The sequence below is a fragment of the Propithecus coquereli genome, unplaced genomic scaffold (genome assembly GCF_000956105.1).
Source record: "Propithecus coquereli isolate 6110/MARCELLA unplaced genomic scaffold, Pcoq_1.0 Scaffold12, whole genome shotgun sequence".
In the NCBI taxonomy this organism is placed as follows: Eukaryota; Metazoa; Chordata; class Mammalia; order Primates; family Indriidae; genus Propithecus; species Propithecus coquereli.
Window position 1 is genome coordinate 6,891,225 of NW_012136080.1, and position 19,033 is coordinate 6,910,257.

General features: G+C 43.2%; 1 protein-coding gene across 1 annotated transcript; it reads right to left on the reverse strand.

The window, feature by feature from the left end:
* Positions 1–4,160: 4,160 nt before the first annotated feature.
* Positions 4,161–18,980, reverse strand: EAF1 (ELL associated factor 1). The gene is made up of 6 exons (XM_012664504.1): positions 18,682–18,980; positions 16,407–16,501; positions 13,391–13,527; positions 11,231–11,421; positions 9,163–9,396; positions 4,161–7,459 (listed from the first exon to the last, which is right to left on the reverse strand). Exons 1-6 carry the CDS (start codon positions 18,782–18,784, stop codon positions 7,413–7,415), a joined length of 807 nt encoding a protein of 268 aa, XP_012519958.1. The 5' UTR covers positions 18,785–18,980; the 3' UTR covers positions 4,161–7,412.
* Between the last annotated feature and the right edge of the window lie 53 nt (positions 18,981–19,033).

Below are 19,033 nucleotides of genomic sequence, written 5' to 3' on the forward strand. Positions count from 1 at the left end.
CTGTAGTCCCAGCTACTCAGGAGGCTGAGGCAGAAGGATCGCTTGAGCCCAGGAGTTTGAGGTTGCTGTGAGCTAGGCTGATGCCACAGCACTCTAGCCTAGGCAAGAGAGTCAGACTCTCTCTCTCAAAAAAAACAAAGAAATATTGCTTTCCGTTTGCAGTGGTGTTCTGAGTGTCAGCTGCGGCAGTGTGATGCGTGGCAGGGACACAGGACTGACTTTTACTCTGTCAGTCTGGACCGATTTTCTCACTCCTTCAGTATTAGGCTGGTTTTGATCCTTTCACCGGTAACAGAGGCTCATGCTTTGCTCAACTGCCTCTCAAGGATCTACCCTGTCACTGGGATTCTCTAGGCCAGCCTAGAAGCTGCCACCATAACCAGGGAAGTGTGGGGATGGGATGTGGCCCAAGGTCTCTTCCCTATCCACCTGCAAAGCTGTTTGAGTAACAAATTTGTAAGCAAAGTAAGGTTTTTGAAGGAAGCTTGGTCACTAGGCACTTAGGAACTAGTGCTGAAGGCAGCAGGACAAAGTTCCTGAGTGTCTCCCGGCAAAGACATAGGGTATCCGTCACTCTATTAGGGGCACGAAGGGCACGAATGGATCAAATTGCTACAGAGTCTCCAGAGCTCATTACAATGAACGGGCCACCCTGTGCCCCAGTGACGGCTCTACTGGAGTGGTCCAGCCCCACCCCTCCCCGCAGGAGAGTGAGCCAATTAACATTTTCAGTGAAACTCAGTTCTTCCACTTGTGTAGTGACAATCAGCTCACGGGTCAAGGACGTTGGTAATTCACCAAGGAGATTGCTGCACTTAAGCACCCACCATTACCACCCCTAGGCCCAGAGGTTCTGGAAGCATAGTTTATCCTGCTGCATCCTCATTTGTAACCATTCTAAGATTTGCAAATCACAGGAGTGGTGGGCTAAGGACTCCGCTCCCACCTCATCCAACCCTGCCTGAGAAAACAATGAAAGAACTCACATTGCCTTCCTCTGGGGCCTTCTCCCTGCAGGCTCACCCTGAGTTCTTTTCAGTCCCAGACAGTTGACTTTTACAGTCAGACCATTCCACAAGCAACACAACCTTAACAAAGGAAGAAATTAACTATTTCCCCTGCCCTCTGTTCCTCCTTGCCCCACCACCTACCCCTTTATAGAACTGAAAAGGGGCCACGTGTAACACTGAATTCTGCTGCAAAGACAGTAGTACCTCATGAGAATTTCAGTTGGGGTTATTTTGGCCCCTGAATTTCTTCAAGGATGACGAGGAAATAGATTGTCTTCCCTGTCTCCCCAGCTCTTCTACATTTTGGTCTTTGATGTGCCAACCCATAAACAGTACTACATGCCACTGCATGTCCCACCCTCGGGTTACCCTCAACCCTTTCTCACCCAGCAGGGGAAGCCGAAAGTAGCCAATCGTGATCATGGATCATCCCTCGAGGCTCAGCAAGGGAGGCCAGTTTGTCCTGGGGCCGTGGTTCTCAAGCTTCAGTGTTCACTGGAATCAACTGGAGGGCTTGTCACAAAGGTTACTGGGCCTCTACCCCAGAGTTTCTGATTTAGTAGGCTTGAGAATTTGCATTTCTAACAAAGGCCCAGAAAATGCTGATGATATTGGGTCCAGGATCACATTTTAAGAGCTACTGCTCTGGAGAGATGGTTTATCTGAGAACAATGGCAGAAAACCAGATCGAAAGAACACAGGGAACAAAGGTGGGGACTTTGGGCGGGTGGCTTTCTGATATTCTTCCATTCAAGCAGTACAGTCTATACCTCCTCCTCATGAATCCAGGCCAGTGTTAGACTGCTTTGACCAATAGAATACTACGGATGTAAGCTGGCGCGGTGGCTCACACCTGCAATCCTAGCACTCTGGGAGGCCAAGGCGGGAGGATCGTTTGAGCTCAGGAGTTCGAGACCAGCCTGAGCAAGAGCAAGACCCCATCTCTACTAAAAATAGAAAGAAATAAGCTGGACAACCAAAAATATATAGAAAAAATTAGCCAGGCGCGGTGGCTCACGCCTGTAATCCTAGCCCTTTGGGAGGCCGAGGTGGGCAGATTGTTTGAGCTCAGGAGTTCGAAACCGAGATCCCGTCTCTACTAAAAATAGAAAGAAATTAATCGGACAACTAAAAATATATAGAAAAAATTAGCCGGGCATGGTGGCGCATGCCTGTAGTCCCAGCTACTCGGGAGGCTGAGGCAGGAGGATCGCTTGAGCCCAGGAGTTTGAGGTTGCTGTGAGCTAGGCTGACGCCACGGCACTCTAGCCCGGGCAACACAGTAAGACTCTGTCTCAAAAAAAAAAAAAAAAGAATACTATGGATGTGATGCTGTGTGACTTCCCAGGCTAGGTCATAAGAGGCCACGCAGCTTCTCAGAACACTCATTTTAGAGGAAGCCAGCCATCGAGGAAGAAGGCCCACTACCCTGTGATAGCCATGCTGGAGAGGCGGTGTAGGCTCTGGTTGACAGTCCCAGATGAGGCTGCTTCCAGCCATCCCCACCAGGGGATGTGAATGAAGACAGCTTGGATCCTTCAGTCTAGCCCATCGGCCGACTGAGTATCACTGAGTGACCTCAGCTGAAGCCACAAGGAGCAGACTTGCCCAGCCAAGCTCGGTCCCAATTCCTAACCAATAGATTTCATGAAATAAAATGTTTGTTGTTTTAAGCCACTAAGTTTTGGGGTAGTTTATTAGTTAACAACAGATAACCAGAATAGCGCTCTGGTAAAACGGTAGGAGGAAAGCAAACCACATGCAGTAAGGGGTGAGGGTGGGTTGCCAAGCCAAGAGGAGCCAGCTATTGGCTTGCATTTGGCACCCTCTGCAGAAATCATGAATAGAAATCTGTCTTAACTCCTGCTGGCACTTCTATTTATCTGAACAGGGAAAATGCCAGAGCTATGAGGGGTCTTAGAGATCGCATGGCCCAATGTTCTTGACCATGGGGCATGTGGATATAGCAGATTGATTGCATTAATAGCCCCAGTTCTTCCCACCTCCCTGCATCCACACCCTTTCCAATGTACTTTGCAACTCCTCCCATCCATTGGTAGAATGTATTTCCCCACCCCTTGATTCTGAACTTGGCTCTGTAACTTGCTTTGGCCAATGACAGGTTAGCAATTGTGATGGAAGCATTTCCTGTTTCCTCCCTCTCTTGCACTTCTGCCTTTGCCATAGCATGCTCAGGCTGGGTTACTGAGGCTGAGATACAAGCGGAGCTGTCCCCACTATGCTGGCCAAAGCCATCCTAGATCAGCTAAACCTGTCAACAGCCAGGACATAAGAGGGAGCCAGTCAATACTAGCCAAGGCCAGTCTAAATCATCAACCCACAGACTTGTGAGCAAAATAAATGCTTATTAAGCCATTGAGTTTTGGTATGGTTTGTTTATACCATTATCGTGGCCGCAGTTAACTGAAGATAAAACTCCCTTGGGTGATGAATGCATACGAGATTCAAGCCTAACTCCTATTTCCACCTGAGGGAATGAGCACCAGTTGCAGAATAAACAGCAGAGAATTCCTAGAAACTTAACATGTAATTTTATTCAACCCAAATTTACTGAGCACCCATTAGAAACATCACAGAGAATTAAAAAGTAATAAAGTCCCTGCCCACCTAGGAGTTTACAGTCCAGGAGAGGAGCACGACCACCAGGCAGACGTGGAGCAGAAGTACAGAATGGAAGGAGTCCAGATCACCGCCCGCCCCCCCACCCCCCGAATGTCCACGGGGGTCAGAGGTGTTTGTGTACCTGTAGATGGCATCCCAGGTGCAGGGAATCTGGGGAACTAAAATACTGTAGGATGCCTGGGGATTCAGTTTAACCCTTACGTAGTTCTCAGACCCAAAGCTAAGCCTGCTTTTCCTGACCAAGTGAAAAGCCCTCAGATGCCATGTGGCTTGCCAAAGTCATCCTTCGCTTTTGAATTTCATACCCTTTAAAAGCTGAAGTTCATTCTTCAGTTTTGAATGTCACACCATTTAAAAACTGAGGTGTACTTCCTAATGATCATAAACACCAAATTAAAAAGGAATCACTCTAGTTAGCTGATTAGACTTAAGCACAAAAGTCTCTTAAAAGAATCTATATGGCTCATTGATTGCTAGTAAGAAAATAAAAGCCACAAAGATGTTAAGTGTATTGTTGACCTTCATTTTTATTTAAATACAATGATCTTTTAAGAGAATAAACAAAAAAAAACTTTACACAGCAAATATTTTACATAAATGTAAACGTGCATGTCTACTTAATTATTAAGCGAAATAAACTTTTAGGCACAAAATTTTAAAAATCATTGAAGCAAATAAAACAATGAACCCAACAGAGAAATAACGGGAGCAATAAAAACATACATTTCATAACGCTTCAATTGGTCTTCTCTTCCAACCTACTGGTTAAGGCCTGAGTTTCAGAAATCCTACCTTCCTTGCCAAATGGAAACATCCAATTTGGCTGTACCTAATATATATCCACATAACAGACTAATTCTCTTCCAAAATAATGTAATAATGTAATAAATACATCATTCATTCTCTCATTCACACACTCTCTCTCAAACACACACACACTGCTGAACCAGCCTCTCAAACAGGGAAGTAAGGATTTTGGAATTTTCAAGTTTTCCCACCACTGATACACATACATATTAATACCTCCATAGAAAAAATGGTTCTGCTACAGAAATAAAATAGTTCATGAGTGGCATTATTACAAATCTCTAGTTTATTTGTATTAAGTTTCCCCAAATCACATCTTTACTAAGGCTTGCTGTGGCACTTCAGACACTTTAGACTTAAGTCTTTTCATTTTGCCTAAATGACCCACAGTATAGTAGACATTGTATAGAGCAAAGAAAAGGCAATTTTAACAATTCAGTTAAAAACTTCTAAATCATGAAAATCAACATGATATTTTCAGCTGTCTCCAAATGCCTGGAATGTTTTCTCTATGTCTTATCCCCTGTACTTCACTGGTTAGTTTTCTCTGCCTCCTCCCCCACCAGGCTATAAGCATCTGAATGTCTATTCCTGTGGACACACCAAGGAATAGAGATGAGAGTGATGGTCTCTGCTTTAAAGGAGCTCATGCCAACTCGAATTCAGGCAACAGAAAGGAATGTACACACAGGACATTCCATGTGGTTGAAACAGAAAAAGCGTCCACGAAGATGGCCCTACAGAGCCTCAGGAGTGGGGTTTGGAGGTGGAAGGGAGGAGGAGAGGCTGAGAGAAGGCACAGAGGCAAGAAGAACCAAGTCTAGTTTGGCTGGCACAAGGGTACTTATGAGAAGCCATCTGTGAGGCCAAATTCTTGATTTCCAAAAAGAAAAAGATTCCTTACTCTGGTGGGTACAAATAGGGGGTAGGGGACCGGAACCACCAAAGGTTTTGTGCAGAGAAAACTGGGCCTGTGCTATAGAGTAACCATCGGGTGTTGGACAGATGACAGGGAGGAAGGGTCTGAAGCTCAGAAAGCCAAACTCACTGACCCCAGTGCCACATGCAAGTATTTCCTATAGAAACAAATATCTTGGCCCAACATACCAAGAACCACAGTTTTGTCTATATAAATAAATCAAGGCTTTCGAAGAAAAAAGGGAAAGAAAAAGAGAGGCTTAAATAGATATTTTTAGTTCAAGTTCCTAGAACCTGCCCCAGTTTGAGCAAGTTAAGAGTAGTGAAACAATTCCCACACCCAGTAACGATTCAAGTCTCCCAATCATGACCTTCACCTTCCCTGAGCTGTCATTATCAACTCACTGTAAATAAGTTCCTATCTGCCACTAAATCCACTGAAACGTCACAACTTCACGACAGCTGAGAACCCACCACAGAGTACTAGCGCACACCTATTACCTAAACTTGGGGGCAGTGGTGTGAGCGTGCTGCTGGGCAATGGCTCTGCCCCATCTCCAGCTCACTGGGGTCACCATGCAGATGAAAACTGTCAACTCTACAAGGTACAATTCAAACCAAATCCCCCACCACAGACTATTACCTTTCCAGGTCTAAACTACTTCCCTCCACTAGCTGGGGTGAGGGAGGCCATCTGAGTGGGGGGACTCAGAGGAAAAATTATTATTACTGTCCTGACGGAAATTTCTCAGGACGTGTTCAAACTACAAAAATGGGCTACTCTATAATCATTACAGGACAATTTATCACATATTCACTCAATATGGAACATTAACTAGTGACCAGTTTCCTGGAACAACAAATTCATTTGGAAACTGCACGCTGCAGAAGGCAATCTTGTGACTTTCTTCTAGTTGTATATAAAGAATACAAATCGGTCTGGGAGTCAGGCACAAACAGTGGTACAAAAGCATGAACAGAAATCCCCTATCAAAGAATGTGTCATTTCCTACTGCAGAACTCCTATCTAGATACTGGTTTTTGGAAACTTACTGCTGGTTCATTTGTTCAGAGAGGTTCTTCACTACCCCTCTCTTCTACTTCTATCTCCCCCTGCTAAAATCCACTGAATGAAGAACATTTATTATGGATCCACATGGAACCAAAAGCCCCAGTTTAATTCAGTCGCGTGCATCAGCACAGTGTCTGCTGGCTTAATCTGCTCGCCCAGCCCCACGTGTTTAGGGACTGTGTGGATCTGAATTCAAGCTAGAAGTACCCAACACTTTTGTCTTCTGGAATCTAATCGAAGCTCCAATGTACATCTAAAAGTTCCAAGTATAAGAAATCTCTGATTCCAACAAAAGAGATTCAAGGGAGGGAGTAACGAGAAAAGCCTGGGAACGGGGCAGGCGGTGCACAGGAGATGCCACAGCTGGCTGTGTGCTTCCTTTCCTAGTCTGCAAATGCGGGGCTGAGCCAGCCAGATCTCCTGGTTCCCAACCAGCTGACACGCAAGCACTCCGTCTTGAAATCCATTTCCACCCAGGCTTATTAGGCTGGGTCAGACATTTCCTTACCACTTTGTGTCAACAATTTAAAGTGGTTTTAACATATTTCGGTGATGCAGTTTGAGGTTTCCCCCTCTCTCCTATCCCCTCAAAGACTGTTTCATTTCACTGGTGCAAACCACTTGGCCAAACTGACTGGCCTGGTGAAGACATGGCCTTTGAGTAACCTAGACCAGGGCACATTTGTCTGTTTCTCATTAACAATGTTAACTAAATAGAAATATAATTCTGTTAGTTCTTCTATAGATCTACTTTGAAACATGAGATTGTTCAAAAATTACATGAGAAAATCACCCATCACCACTAAGTTAAAGATTTGAATATCTGAGAGCTCCAGAGCCTCAAACTCCTACTACAGTCACTGATTGATAACATTTTCCTCTTGGCAATGGACTCCATGCTAAAGTAGCCCGGTCTTGCAGCATGTTTGTGCACCAAAAAGTAGATTTTGAAAGATCCAGTGCTAGTCATCACTGTCACTGCCAGATTCACTCAACTGCAAGTCATTTCCTGCAAAAAAAAAAAAAAAAAAAAAAAACAGAATAAAACCAAAAGTACAGGATTTAAAAATGACTTCCTCTCAATTTTTTGGTTGACTGCCCTGGCTATCACACTACAGTAAAATCTTGCTAATTCAACTTAATTAGGGAGAAAAATCAATTTAGCTCAGTGAAAAAAACTGGTATAGTCAACATTTTAAAAGAGATGCTATTTTTGGTATCTGCAAAGCACAGCAATACTGATTAGGATGGAGCAAGGGAGGAGTAGGCTAGAAAGCTTTTAAATGTGTTAGTAAGTAGCAAGAAAATATTTATAAATAACGGATTCACCATTTGGTAGAACTGTTCACATTAAGTTGCTTTATAAAAGCTAATAAAACACCAAGTTAGGGTTCTTGTTAAGGAAGCCGAACACTGCTAACACCACTAATATACTAATGCAACATTCCCTCTGTACACCTCTGTCCAGGATACACACGTTATTTTAAACCTCAAATCTGAACTGAGTTTTGCAAAGCCCCAGATTCTTGTTGAGTGTGCAGAATTTAGGAGTGAAGAATTCAAGCACTCGACCTTTCAATCTAATGTAATAGAAATACATACAACGGAGTCCCAGCTGATACCGTTTGGATTAAAAAACAAAAGTAAACTTCTGCATTACTGGATTGCTAATCTCCAGGCTAGTTCTTCTCAAAGTCTGTTCTGAGGACTCTGGAGTCCCTGAGACTCTTTCACAGGGGTCTGACCCCAAGGTCCTCCCGTTTCTAATGACCTGTGTGATGCCATTTTCTTTATACACTTCAACCCATGTTGAAGACAGGACACAAATGGCAATGTCTTCAGACATTTTTGGTTGGCAGAGTGTGTGCTGGGGGCAGGGGCGAAGGCGGATGGTACTAGCATCTATTGAGCAGAGGTCAGGGACGCTCTTAAACATCCTACCATGCACAGGACAGCTCCCCAACAACAAAGATACTTCCAGCCCAAAATGTCCATAGTGCCAAGGTTAAGATTATCTTTGCTTGGTCCACAACAGTAGGGTTAACTAGGTTAGCTTCCCCACCATTGTCTCCAGACCTTCCAGTTTCCTCAAAAGGAGGTGCACCAGGGGAGAACATTCATCAGGCTCCCAGAAAGAGAAAAAGCATAGAAAATCAGCCCTCTCCCCACCTCTAAAACAAAGAAATTTTTGTTCTCATTTTCCTGTTTTACTTTAGTTATCAACTACATTAAAAGCCACCCAGATATTACAGTATCCATTTCTTTCCCTCTTGCCAGAGGTTAATAGGTCTCCAAATATACTCCAATAGCACAGGTTCCCAAGTCTGTGAGCTATAGGACACCACACTGCAGAGACAGTGGATTCTTTTTTATGAAAGACCTAGAGGCAGGGGGTACTGTGGTGGCAAGTAGGTCCCCTACAGCCTGGTATATAAGCAAAAGCAAAGAGCCTACCCGTTAATGTTCAAATATTTTCCAAAATTCACAAAACTCAATTTGTGCCAGTGGGGAATGGGAAAGAGGGAGAACAGATTTTGAGTCTTACGCTTCCCTTTTTCAGTGTTATGTAACTCACTCCTTTCTGCTCCAAATTATCTTTGCCAAGATCCTTTCCTAGGCCTTACATGTCTTTAGGTTTACAGGTTCTGCTACAAGATAAATAGAAGCTGCATCAACGCCCTCTCTCAGTCATGAGAGGGAGAGCACACTTACTGAGGGTGTTCATGAGCTGGCTGCTTCCTTGTGGCCGGCTGGTTCCATTGGCAATGGCAGGCCTGCTGTTGTAGGGCTGCGGGTGTGAAGGCTGCGGAGGAGAGGCGGGGCCATTGTCCTCGCCACCGCTGCTGGAGCTATCGTCATCGCTTCCCGAGGAGCTCTCCGAGTCTGAGGAGCTGCTGCCACTGCTGCTGCTCATCTGTTCAATAACGTCGACTTCAGCTCTCAGCTCTGGAATAAATGACGTGACAGGGGTCAGCACAGCACCCACTCCCAAGGCAGCACACTGAAGCTTCTATAAATAGTAAATCAGCAAAACCAACAGAATTAAAAATATTTTAAACAAAGCCCTACTCCTCAATTCCTTAAAAAGCATACAAACAAAATTACCAACACCAAAACGAACAAACAAAACCTGTTTACAGAGAGACAATGGAACAATTAAATGCACCCAAAATAAATAAAAAGCAGACTCTGTTTCAGGATAATGACTATTCTGTATAAGAAATAATTTAAGTCTATTTTATCTTTATCTACTAAAAAAAAACAACAAAAAAGATTGTGAATTATGGGATAAAACCATAATTCCCAAATAAGAGAAATATTATGCTAAAAGTTTGAAAAATACTTGACTAGGATTTGGAAGGTCTGAGTGCTTTTTTTGGATCTCCCTGTCACCAGCAGTGAGACCCAGGTGGAAGTCAATGAATATCCCAAGCCACTCTGGAAAAATTAAGGCCAGTCAGCCTCTGAGGTCCTTTCCAGCTAAGAAAAATGGTGGAACAACATTCCTCCTCTCCACTCTACGAATACCTGACTGACAGCCATGCCTTTTTGACAGACATTAAGGAAGAAAAAACATGTTTTACCTAGCCATTTCAATGTCACTGAATATATTAAGGATACATCATCATAGTATATATCAAGAAAGATGCCAGGTTTTCCTGTCCAAACACACCAGGTGACCTTAAATGGCTGTGGCTCCTTTAAGCATAACTCGCAACAACCAGCCACTCACGGTCTCATTCCTATTTAACTTGAGCGGAAACTTGGTCCGTAACAGCATTCCAATATCCCCGAGGAAAAAAAAATCAAGACGCGTACAGCTGTGCACAGTGCGCAGAGTGATTTCATTTGCTAAAAGGCAGCTTCTCTATAGGGTGGAACAGGCAAACTTCCCAAGGACACCTCTATCCTTCCCTGTCTACTATTATTACAGATTTAATTTTGCTTCATAAAACTTACAGATATGAAATATGTCACTTAGCGTAATAACTTGTAAGACTCTGAAGGATTAAAACTATCCATTGTATTGGGGAGAAAGACAAAGTAAACTCCTTCGTCCCAGGTTTGCAATGGAGAGCCAAACCAGACCCTGAAGTCTTTCTAGGCCAGTATCCACTTCCACTGGTCCTCATGGCCTTGTTCATATTTATATACTTTGTATCAGCACAAAACATTTGGTCATGGTATTTTAAATAGCCCCCTAATCTATTTTTTTTTTTTTAAACAGATGGATCTTGCTGTGTTGCCCAAGTTAGAGTGCAGTTGCTATTCACAAGCATGATGACAGTACACCAATGCCTCAAACGCCTGGCCTCAAGAGATCCTCCTGCCTCAGCCTCCCAAGTAGTTGGGACTATAGGTGTGCGCCACCACACCTGGCCCCTCTAACCCAGATATTGTATGAATATAGAGCTCAGAAACATTGCTACATTTGGTTTTCACCCCCAACACCTAGAATCCTTTCTTTGTCCAAAGCCTTAGAGGCATGCCATATGGCATGCTTAGGTGGCAGTCATGCTTGTTTAAACTCTAGACCTCCTAAGCAGAATGCTACCAAAATAGCCACAATTCAAGTCACTATTCAAGGACTCACGCTTGTCAAATGAGATAAGTGGCAGAAGCCCCTAACCTTACCACCTCTGAACAGTGAGCTGTGCGGAAATTTTTTTGATGGCAGTGAATGGTCCCACCACCATGTCAATACAGCAGCCTTGTGATCTCCACAAGAACGTCAACACTACTCCAAGTTGCTATCATGGCTCCAGAAAATGTTCTCTACCTCTTTTGATATCATCCAACTGAGGTTCAGGTGAGGGGTTATCTTTCAAGGGAGAAGTTTTGGGTCCAACTGGAGGCTTCATTGGAGCTCTGAATGGCAGAGGTGGTGGAGGTGGTGGTGGCTGTGATGGCTGTGGGGTTCGAGTAGGCTGCTGTTCCATTCGGGCCTGGATTTTACTGCTCCCCTCAGCTCTGAAAGGACATACAGACACTAAATCAGAGGGGGAAAAACAGTGGTTCTCAAATTTGTCCAGGTGACCAAGCACCCAGAAGTCTCCGCAGAATCCCACGCTCTTTCCAGACCACTGAAAAATATTGATATTTATAATTTTATCATGTGAACAACTCATTCAACATTTCAGTGTCTACTGCATTCCAGCACTGTATTATGCACCAAGGATGCAGGGATGAATAAAATAGACTCACTGTCCTCACAGAGCTCACATTTTATAGCAAGAAGGAGATAAAACAGATATAATGTGATTATGAGAATCCACTTTACTAATGGAAAATAGTTATGCATCGCTTAACAATGGTATGTTCTAAGAAACGCATCGTTAGGTGATTTCGTCATCGTGCGAACCATCATGAAGTGTACTTACACAAATCTAGATAGTATATATATTTTTATTTATATATATTTTTGCATATAGAAAACCCACTGTCCCAGCATCATTAATGATATCAGTCATTTCCCCTACTTGATCTGCAATGCCAATATCAAGTGCCATATATCAGGTTTTCATATATGCTCCATTATAACCTTATGGGACCACTGTTGTATATGTAGCCTGTCATTGACCAAAACATCATTATGCAGTACATGACTGTGTGACTACTTCACTGTGTGCAATATGAAGTTACACTCATGAGTGCATGGGTTCCTAAGTAAACTACCTCTTAAAATACTGGCCAACTTGTGAATTTTTCCATCATCTATATACTGCTTGTTCATTTCATCACGTGCCAGCTCTTGTTGGCAAACAAGCAGAGTTCCACCCCAAACTGAGAAAATTCTTTCCATTAATAATTTCTTTTGTAAACGAACTAGCCCAAACTTTAGCATATATACTAATCACCTGGGGAACTCTACAGCTTCAGCCCTAGTAGGTCTTGAAATGTTGCATGTCTAACAAGTACCCAGGTGGTATGATGCTGCTAGTCCCCACATCACACTGAGTGGTAAAGGAATACACCACAACCAACAGACACTGGAGGGGTAACTGCAGCACCTGGTTCACTGTATGTACTGAATACAAATAGCAGCAGAACAGGAGCAAGGGCTCTAGAGCAAGGGCTCTACAGCACACTGCCTGGGCTAGTTCTCAGCTCTAGCACTCAAATTAAGGTAAGTCACAATCTCTCTAATCCTCAGTCTCCTTATCTGTTTTTTTTTTTAAAGGATAATGATAGCACCTAAAAATTACTCACAAAGATTAGATAAGATAATGTACATAAAGCATCTAGCACAGTGCTGAGCACACGATAACCCCTCAATAAACGGTAGCTATTTTTTGTGGAATGAGTGAATCAAGAAAAATGGCTTGAGGAAGCACGAACAGAAAAACATCAGTCTGTGAGGCTCCCTTTAAAATTTAAGTACTATAATAATTACTATATTACGATGTAACAAATAGAACCAACTGGTTACTTCTATTAATAGAATTAATTTTGACTTTCAAATAAACTTTAACTGGCTTCATATTAGATTATGTAATACCTGAGTGAAAGAGTTCACTATTTTAAAAAATAGGCAGTTTTATTTTGGTATTATAATGACCTCAAATGTACCTTGTAAAAAAATTAATGTTTCACTTTAATAAACAATATATTTAATTATTATTTCATAATTATAAATCTATCAATTTAAATTTTATCCCTTGGGTAGTACTTTATCAACAATCATGAGATTAACAAAATTGGGTTAATTATAAAGTACATCCCTTTCCCCAATGGTTCCCATGTTTTAGGTCTTAAAATATTTTTTATTGCATTTGAGGAAAAGATATAGTTTATTGATTTGTCTGAGAAGACACAGGTGCAGTTAAGATTATCAATAGAACACTATGAGCAAGCAGATGCTCACAACCTTCTAAAAACTGAATAGATAACACAAAGGTTTAGAAACATGATATAAATCTGTATCTGATTATTTACATACCTTGTTTTCTTCACCTGAATGCTACTACTGAGTTTTTCCAGCACATATTCACCAGTGTCATGATTAATAATAAGCACACAGTCTTTCTGGTAAGGCCGTTTGTTTCCCTTGAACACAGTCATTGGTGGTGTGGATCCCTATTTGCCACAAAAGTATAAGATGATCAAACTAAACAGTTATAAATAACAAAACGGAATTTATAGATGACTTTATGTGATAAAATCTTTTATCAAAGCCACTCAAAATGAACAGAATGAACTGATTTCTATTTTAACTCCGAGTTCCCAGGCAAAAATAAAAGAGATATAATAATACAGCAAAAATCTGTGACTGTGCAACTGATTCTAAGTAATTAAGAAAGGTAGTGTAGGCCAGGCGCGGTGGCTCACGCCTGTAATCCTATCACTCTGGGAGGCTGAGGCCGGAAGATGGCTCAAGATCAGAAGTTGGAGACCAGCCTGAGCAAGAGCGAGAGCCCGTCTCTGCTAAAAATAGAAAGAAATTAGCTGGACAACTAAAAATATATAGAAAAAATTAGCTGAGCATGGTGGCGCATGTCTGTCCCAGCTACTCGGGAGGCTGAGGCAGGAAGATCGCTTGAGCCCAGGAGTTTGAGGTTGCTGTGAGCTAGGCTGACACCACGGCACTCTAGCCACGGCAACAGAACCAGACTCTGTCTCAAAAAAAAAAAAAAAGAAAGGTAGTGTAAAAATTTTAAATTACTGTACATGTTTCTAAGGATTTGGGGAAGCATTACAAATAATGGTAAAGTACAAACTTAGAAAAATAAATTAAACATTACTTGCATTACACTAAGTAGAGCTATTACACTGCATAGTTAAAACAAGACAGCCATCTTGTTTTGTTTTCTTTCATATTTCTTTGTAATTGAAGAGTCCAGGGCTACCCTCTCTTATGACAAGTAACCAACAGAGCCCACTCCAAGGGCAGGTCATCTCCTAGTTAGCTCAGAGTAGTGATCATGCCATTCACCTGCCTAAGCCCTTCTACCACTCCTCTGTTGCTCTCAGGCCAAAGGATAAAATTTTAAACCAGCCATCTGGGCTTGTACCACCTGGTTCTTCCTTGGCTCTCCAGCCTCACCCTGTACTATGAGCCCGTGGGCTCTTCGTGCTTCAGAGCAGACGGGAAGTGGCTTCTCTCAGATCCTCGAGCTCTTTCCTTTCTCAGGGCTTTTTTTTTTTTTTTTTTGGAGACAGAGTCTCACTCTGTTGCCTGGGCTAGAGTGCCATGGCATATAAGCCTGGCTCACAGCAACCTCACACTCCTGGGCTCAAGTAATCTTTCTGCCTCAGACTCCCGAGTAGCTGGGACTACAGGTATGTACCACCATGCCCGGCTAATTTTTCCTATATATTTTCAGTTGTCTGGCTAATTTCTTTCTACTTTTAGTAGAGACCGGGGTCTCGCTCTTGCTCAGGCTGGTCTCGAACTCCTGACCTCAAGCCTCCCAGAGTGCTAAGATTACAGGCGTCAGCCACCATGCCCAGCCTGCCTCAGGGCTTTAACAAGGCTTTTGCCTGTTTCGTCTTACCCCTTTCTCTTTAATTTACTCAAACTTCAGATCTGCTCAAAGGTTACTTCCTTAAGGAAGTCTTCCCTGATTATCGAGAATTAAGTGCTGCATTTTCTTTTTCTTCTTTTTTTTCGAGACAGGGTCTCACTCTGTCAACTAGGCTGGAGTGCAGTGGCATCATCATAGCTCACTGCAACCCCCAACCCCTGGGCTCAAGTGATCCTCCCGCCTCAACCTCCCAAGTAGCTGGGAACTACAGGCGAGAGGCAAAGCACCCAGCTAATTTTTCTATTTCTGGTAGAGGTGGGTCTCGCTCTTCATCAGGCTGGTCTCGAACTCCTGACCTTGGGGGAGGTCCTCCCTCCTCGGCCTCCCAGATTGCTAGGATTATAGGTATGAGCCACCATGCCAGGCTTATATTTTCTTATATTTACTTAAACTCCAAACCATAAGATCCACAAGGGCAAGAAAATATGCTTGTTTTGTTTGAGGCTGTATTCTTAGTGCCTAGTAATGGGCCGACAACATGGTAAGCATTCAATTAACATTTGTTGAATATAGGATTTAATGCCTTGCTTAGAATCAAAACTGCTTGGCTCTTTGACTCCTTATTCATACAATAAAAATTTAGAATTGGAAGGGACTTTGGGGACCATTTATCTAACTCTTTCATTTTACATTTGGGAAACTAAGGTCCAAAGGGAGATGATGTAACCTGCCAAAAGCAACAAGTAATGAAGTAGCAGTTTGAACAGGCAATTTTTCCTCAGCACAAAGCTTTCCAGGTCTTTGTGTCCAGAGCCTTTTCATTCTATGATCAGCTACCAAGAACTTATTATGTTCCTGGACAAGGCTGTGACATGCAATGACACATGTTCATTAAGAACATCATGCAACTCTTTGGGCTTTGTGATTAGTGCTGCCTTGGGCAGGCCTTCACAGAAGTCTTTCTTTGCAAGGGTTCTCAGTACAGCTTCTAACCAACTTCTTCACCCTAAATTAGCTGAATGCTCCAAACCTCTGGTTCCTGCCTGAGACTAACAGCATGCACTTGACCCCTTGCCAGACAGAAAGATGTCCATCCTGCTCCTGCCTGCCTTAACTCCTGCCGAGGTTATCCCACACTCCTGAGCTGTTAAACCTATATAAACAGCAGGGCACCTAAGGCTTTTCTCTTTGGAGTTACTTGGGAGAAAAAAATGCATGTCTAAAAGAGGGATTAGGTGTCCAGACAGAACTTGTCTACTGTATAGCAAATAGAGGAAAGGGGAGCTTGGAGAAAATGGCAAAGAATCATTTTTAATGAACCACTTGAGTAGCATGAATTCCACCCCCTTCTACCACCTAGAATTCCTTTTACCCAATGTTGGTACTTTAGAAATCTAGACATTTTTAAACAGTAGGAAGTTTAAATTGCAGTAACATAAAATATGAGAATTCACTATGATCCTATATTTTTAAAAAATGAAATAAACTTACAGGGATATGTGGCAGTGTAATTGTGACTTCATCTCCTTTGCCAACCTGAAGCTCTCCTTCACAGGAAGTGTCTATAGATGCTGGCTTAAAATCATCTAATGGGAAAGGATAAAAGCATTTAACCACCAGGTTATTTATAATAGGGTTCTTCCGGTATTTTCATTTAAGAATTAAACTTTTATTACTCAAAGAACTAGAAAATAAAAATGATTTAGAATTCTATTTTTTTTTTTTTTTTTTTTTTTTTTTTGAGACAGAGTCTCACTCTGTTGCCGGGCTAGAGTGCTGTGGCGTCAACCTAGCTCACAGCAACCTCAAGCTCCTGGGCTCAAGTAATTCTCCTGCCTCAGCCTCCCGAGTAGCTGGAACTACAGGCATGCGCCACCACGCCCAGCTAACTTTTTCTATTTTTAGTTGTCCAGCTAATTTCTTTCTATTTTTTAGTAGAGATGGGGTCTTGCTCATGCTGAGGCTGGTCTTGAACTCCTGAGCTCAAGCAATCCTCCTGCCTCCACCTCCCAGAGTGCTAGGATTACAGGAGTGAGCCACCATGCCAGGCCGATTTAGAATTCTTAAAAACTATTATAGAAAACTTCACATATGCAAACATAGACTAGACAGTGAACCCTGGTGTATCATCGTCCAGCTTCAATTATTACCAATTCAGGGATGATCTTGTTTCATCTACTCTTCCACATATTTTTCCTCTGATCCCCCCACTGGATTACTTTGGGGGTAAAAAAGCTAGAATTTATATGCCATTTTATTAAACAAAGATAATAAAAGGGATAGATGAAAATTAATGCCTCATTATCCACAAGGTGTTTAATTAGAGTTGTGAGGACAAGCATATGAAAAAGATTCTGTGATTATAAAACCTATATGAAATATAAAAGGCCACAGCCTCACAAAAGCTGATTTCATTTTGTATAGAAAATGTTAAAATTAGGATTTGCCACACTCAAGTTCCATAGCTTTAACAAAGATGCTTCTGTAGGTGTTCAGAGAGACAACTGAACTGTATCTCTAAAGGTTATCCTGCTCACGTTTCTGAACTGCAGTTAGAGCACAACATCAATGGCCATCTTCCTTCACATTAACACACCTGCCTCAAACTACAGGTCGTGAGCATACACGAATGATCTCATTTAAATTCCATATTCCCCTGCACTAGAGGAAAACATCAACTTAACAAACTACTCGGGAAATGATGTTCTTATCACATTCCCAGTATTCTCTCTCTGAAAGAGCTGGAACTGCTGTCAGGAGGAAGCGCAGTAATGGCACAGCAAATGACCACACAAAGCTGGAACTTCATTATCAAACACACCCTCTTCATATATGTTGAGTCACATCTATTATTACCTCCTCTGACAAAAACAAGTCTTAACCAGTGTTAGTGCTACAGGAAACCAAAAGGTTGTGAATCATGGAGGGATGCTCAGTCAGCCAATTCCTAACAACCAAATCTTCACCCAGGACATAGAGTGGAAGTGTACTGTCTAAACAGAGTCTATAATCATGTGGGAAAAGGTTCAGCATAATGACTATTTCGACATTCCTTATGCCTGCTCTCTTCTTCCAAACATAGATCAAGCTTCAACCTATCCCTGGCTCACAAATTCTAATTTTATTCTTTACCCACAAGGGACTTGGTTCAGGAGAAAAGTCAGAGTGGTATACAGATGACTTCAAAAGACATCGAAGTAAAACGAAGCACGGGAAGGAGAAAGAGGAAGACAGATGCGGCGCAGAGAGAATGAAAATTCTTTGGCTGTAGAGGGGACAAAGCGCAGTATCAGCGTGTCCAGGACTAAGACCGAGATGGAAAAAAAGCTGAGAAAAGCAGGGAAGAGAATGCATTAGGAGGGAATAGATGAGGCTCATAGCAAACGGGAAGAGTCTTTTACATGTGGAGGACCCTGATGGGGTAATCAGAAAGGAAGGGGATGGATCCGTGGAAGAAGAACTGGACCCCGATAAGAGAGGGTGGTTTGGCTTAAGATCTGGGGGGAGAATCGAAATGGAAAGGGGCCAATGACTTTTGGAATTATGAGGTAGAAGAATAATTGGGAGTGACGAAGGTTTGGGAGGACCGATCTGTCAAAAGAAGGAACAGACCGAGATTCTGGAGAATTTGGGGTAAGAAAAGAGGGAAACTAACGTTGGCAGGGAGGTCCCTGGACTTTGGAGGACAGAGGGAAGAAAGGAAGGAGTCGAGGTTGGCATGTGGCGGCTGGAGCGGCCGAAGGGAACCGTGGGAGCATTGACTTACAGCGAATGGTGTGGAAGGAGGCCCGCGGCCGCTTCTCGAAGCTCTCCCCGAGTCGTAGGCAATGTTCCTCGCGGTCCAGCAGCGGGTTCGCGGTCCCGTTCATGGCCGCGCACGGGCCTAGCGCCGAGAGCGGCGCTCTCCTGGCGCGGCCGCAGCCCGGGCTTCCGGCGCCGGCGTGTGGGAGGACGGTGCTCCCAGGACACCACTCCGTAGCGCACCGCCAGCCCAGCCGGCGCCCCTCGACTGCCGGAAACAAGTCCCCTCCTCGGTGTCTAGGTTGGGGGAGACTCTGAGGATGCAAGGCCCCGGGACTTCCGGCGTCGGGGAGGAACTTCCGGGTTCCTAGCGGAAG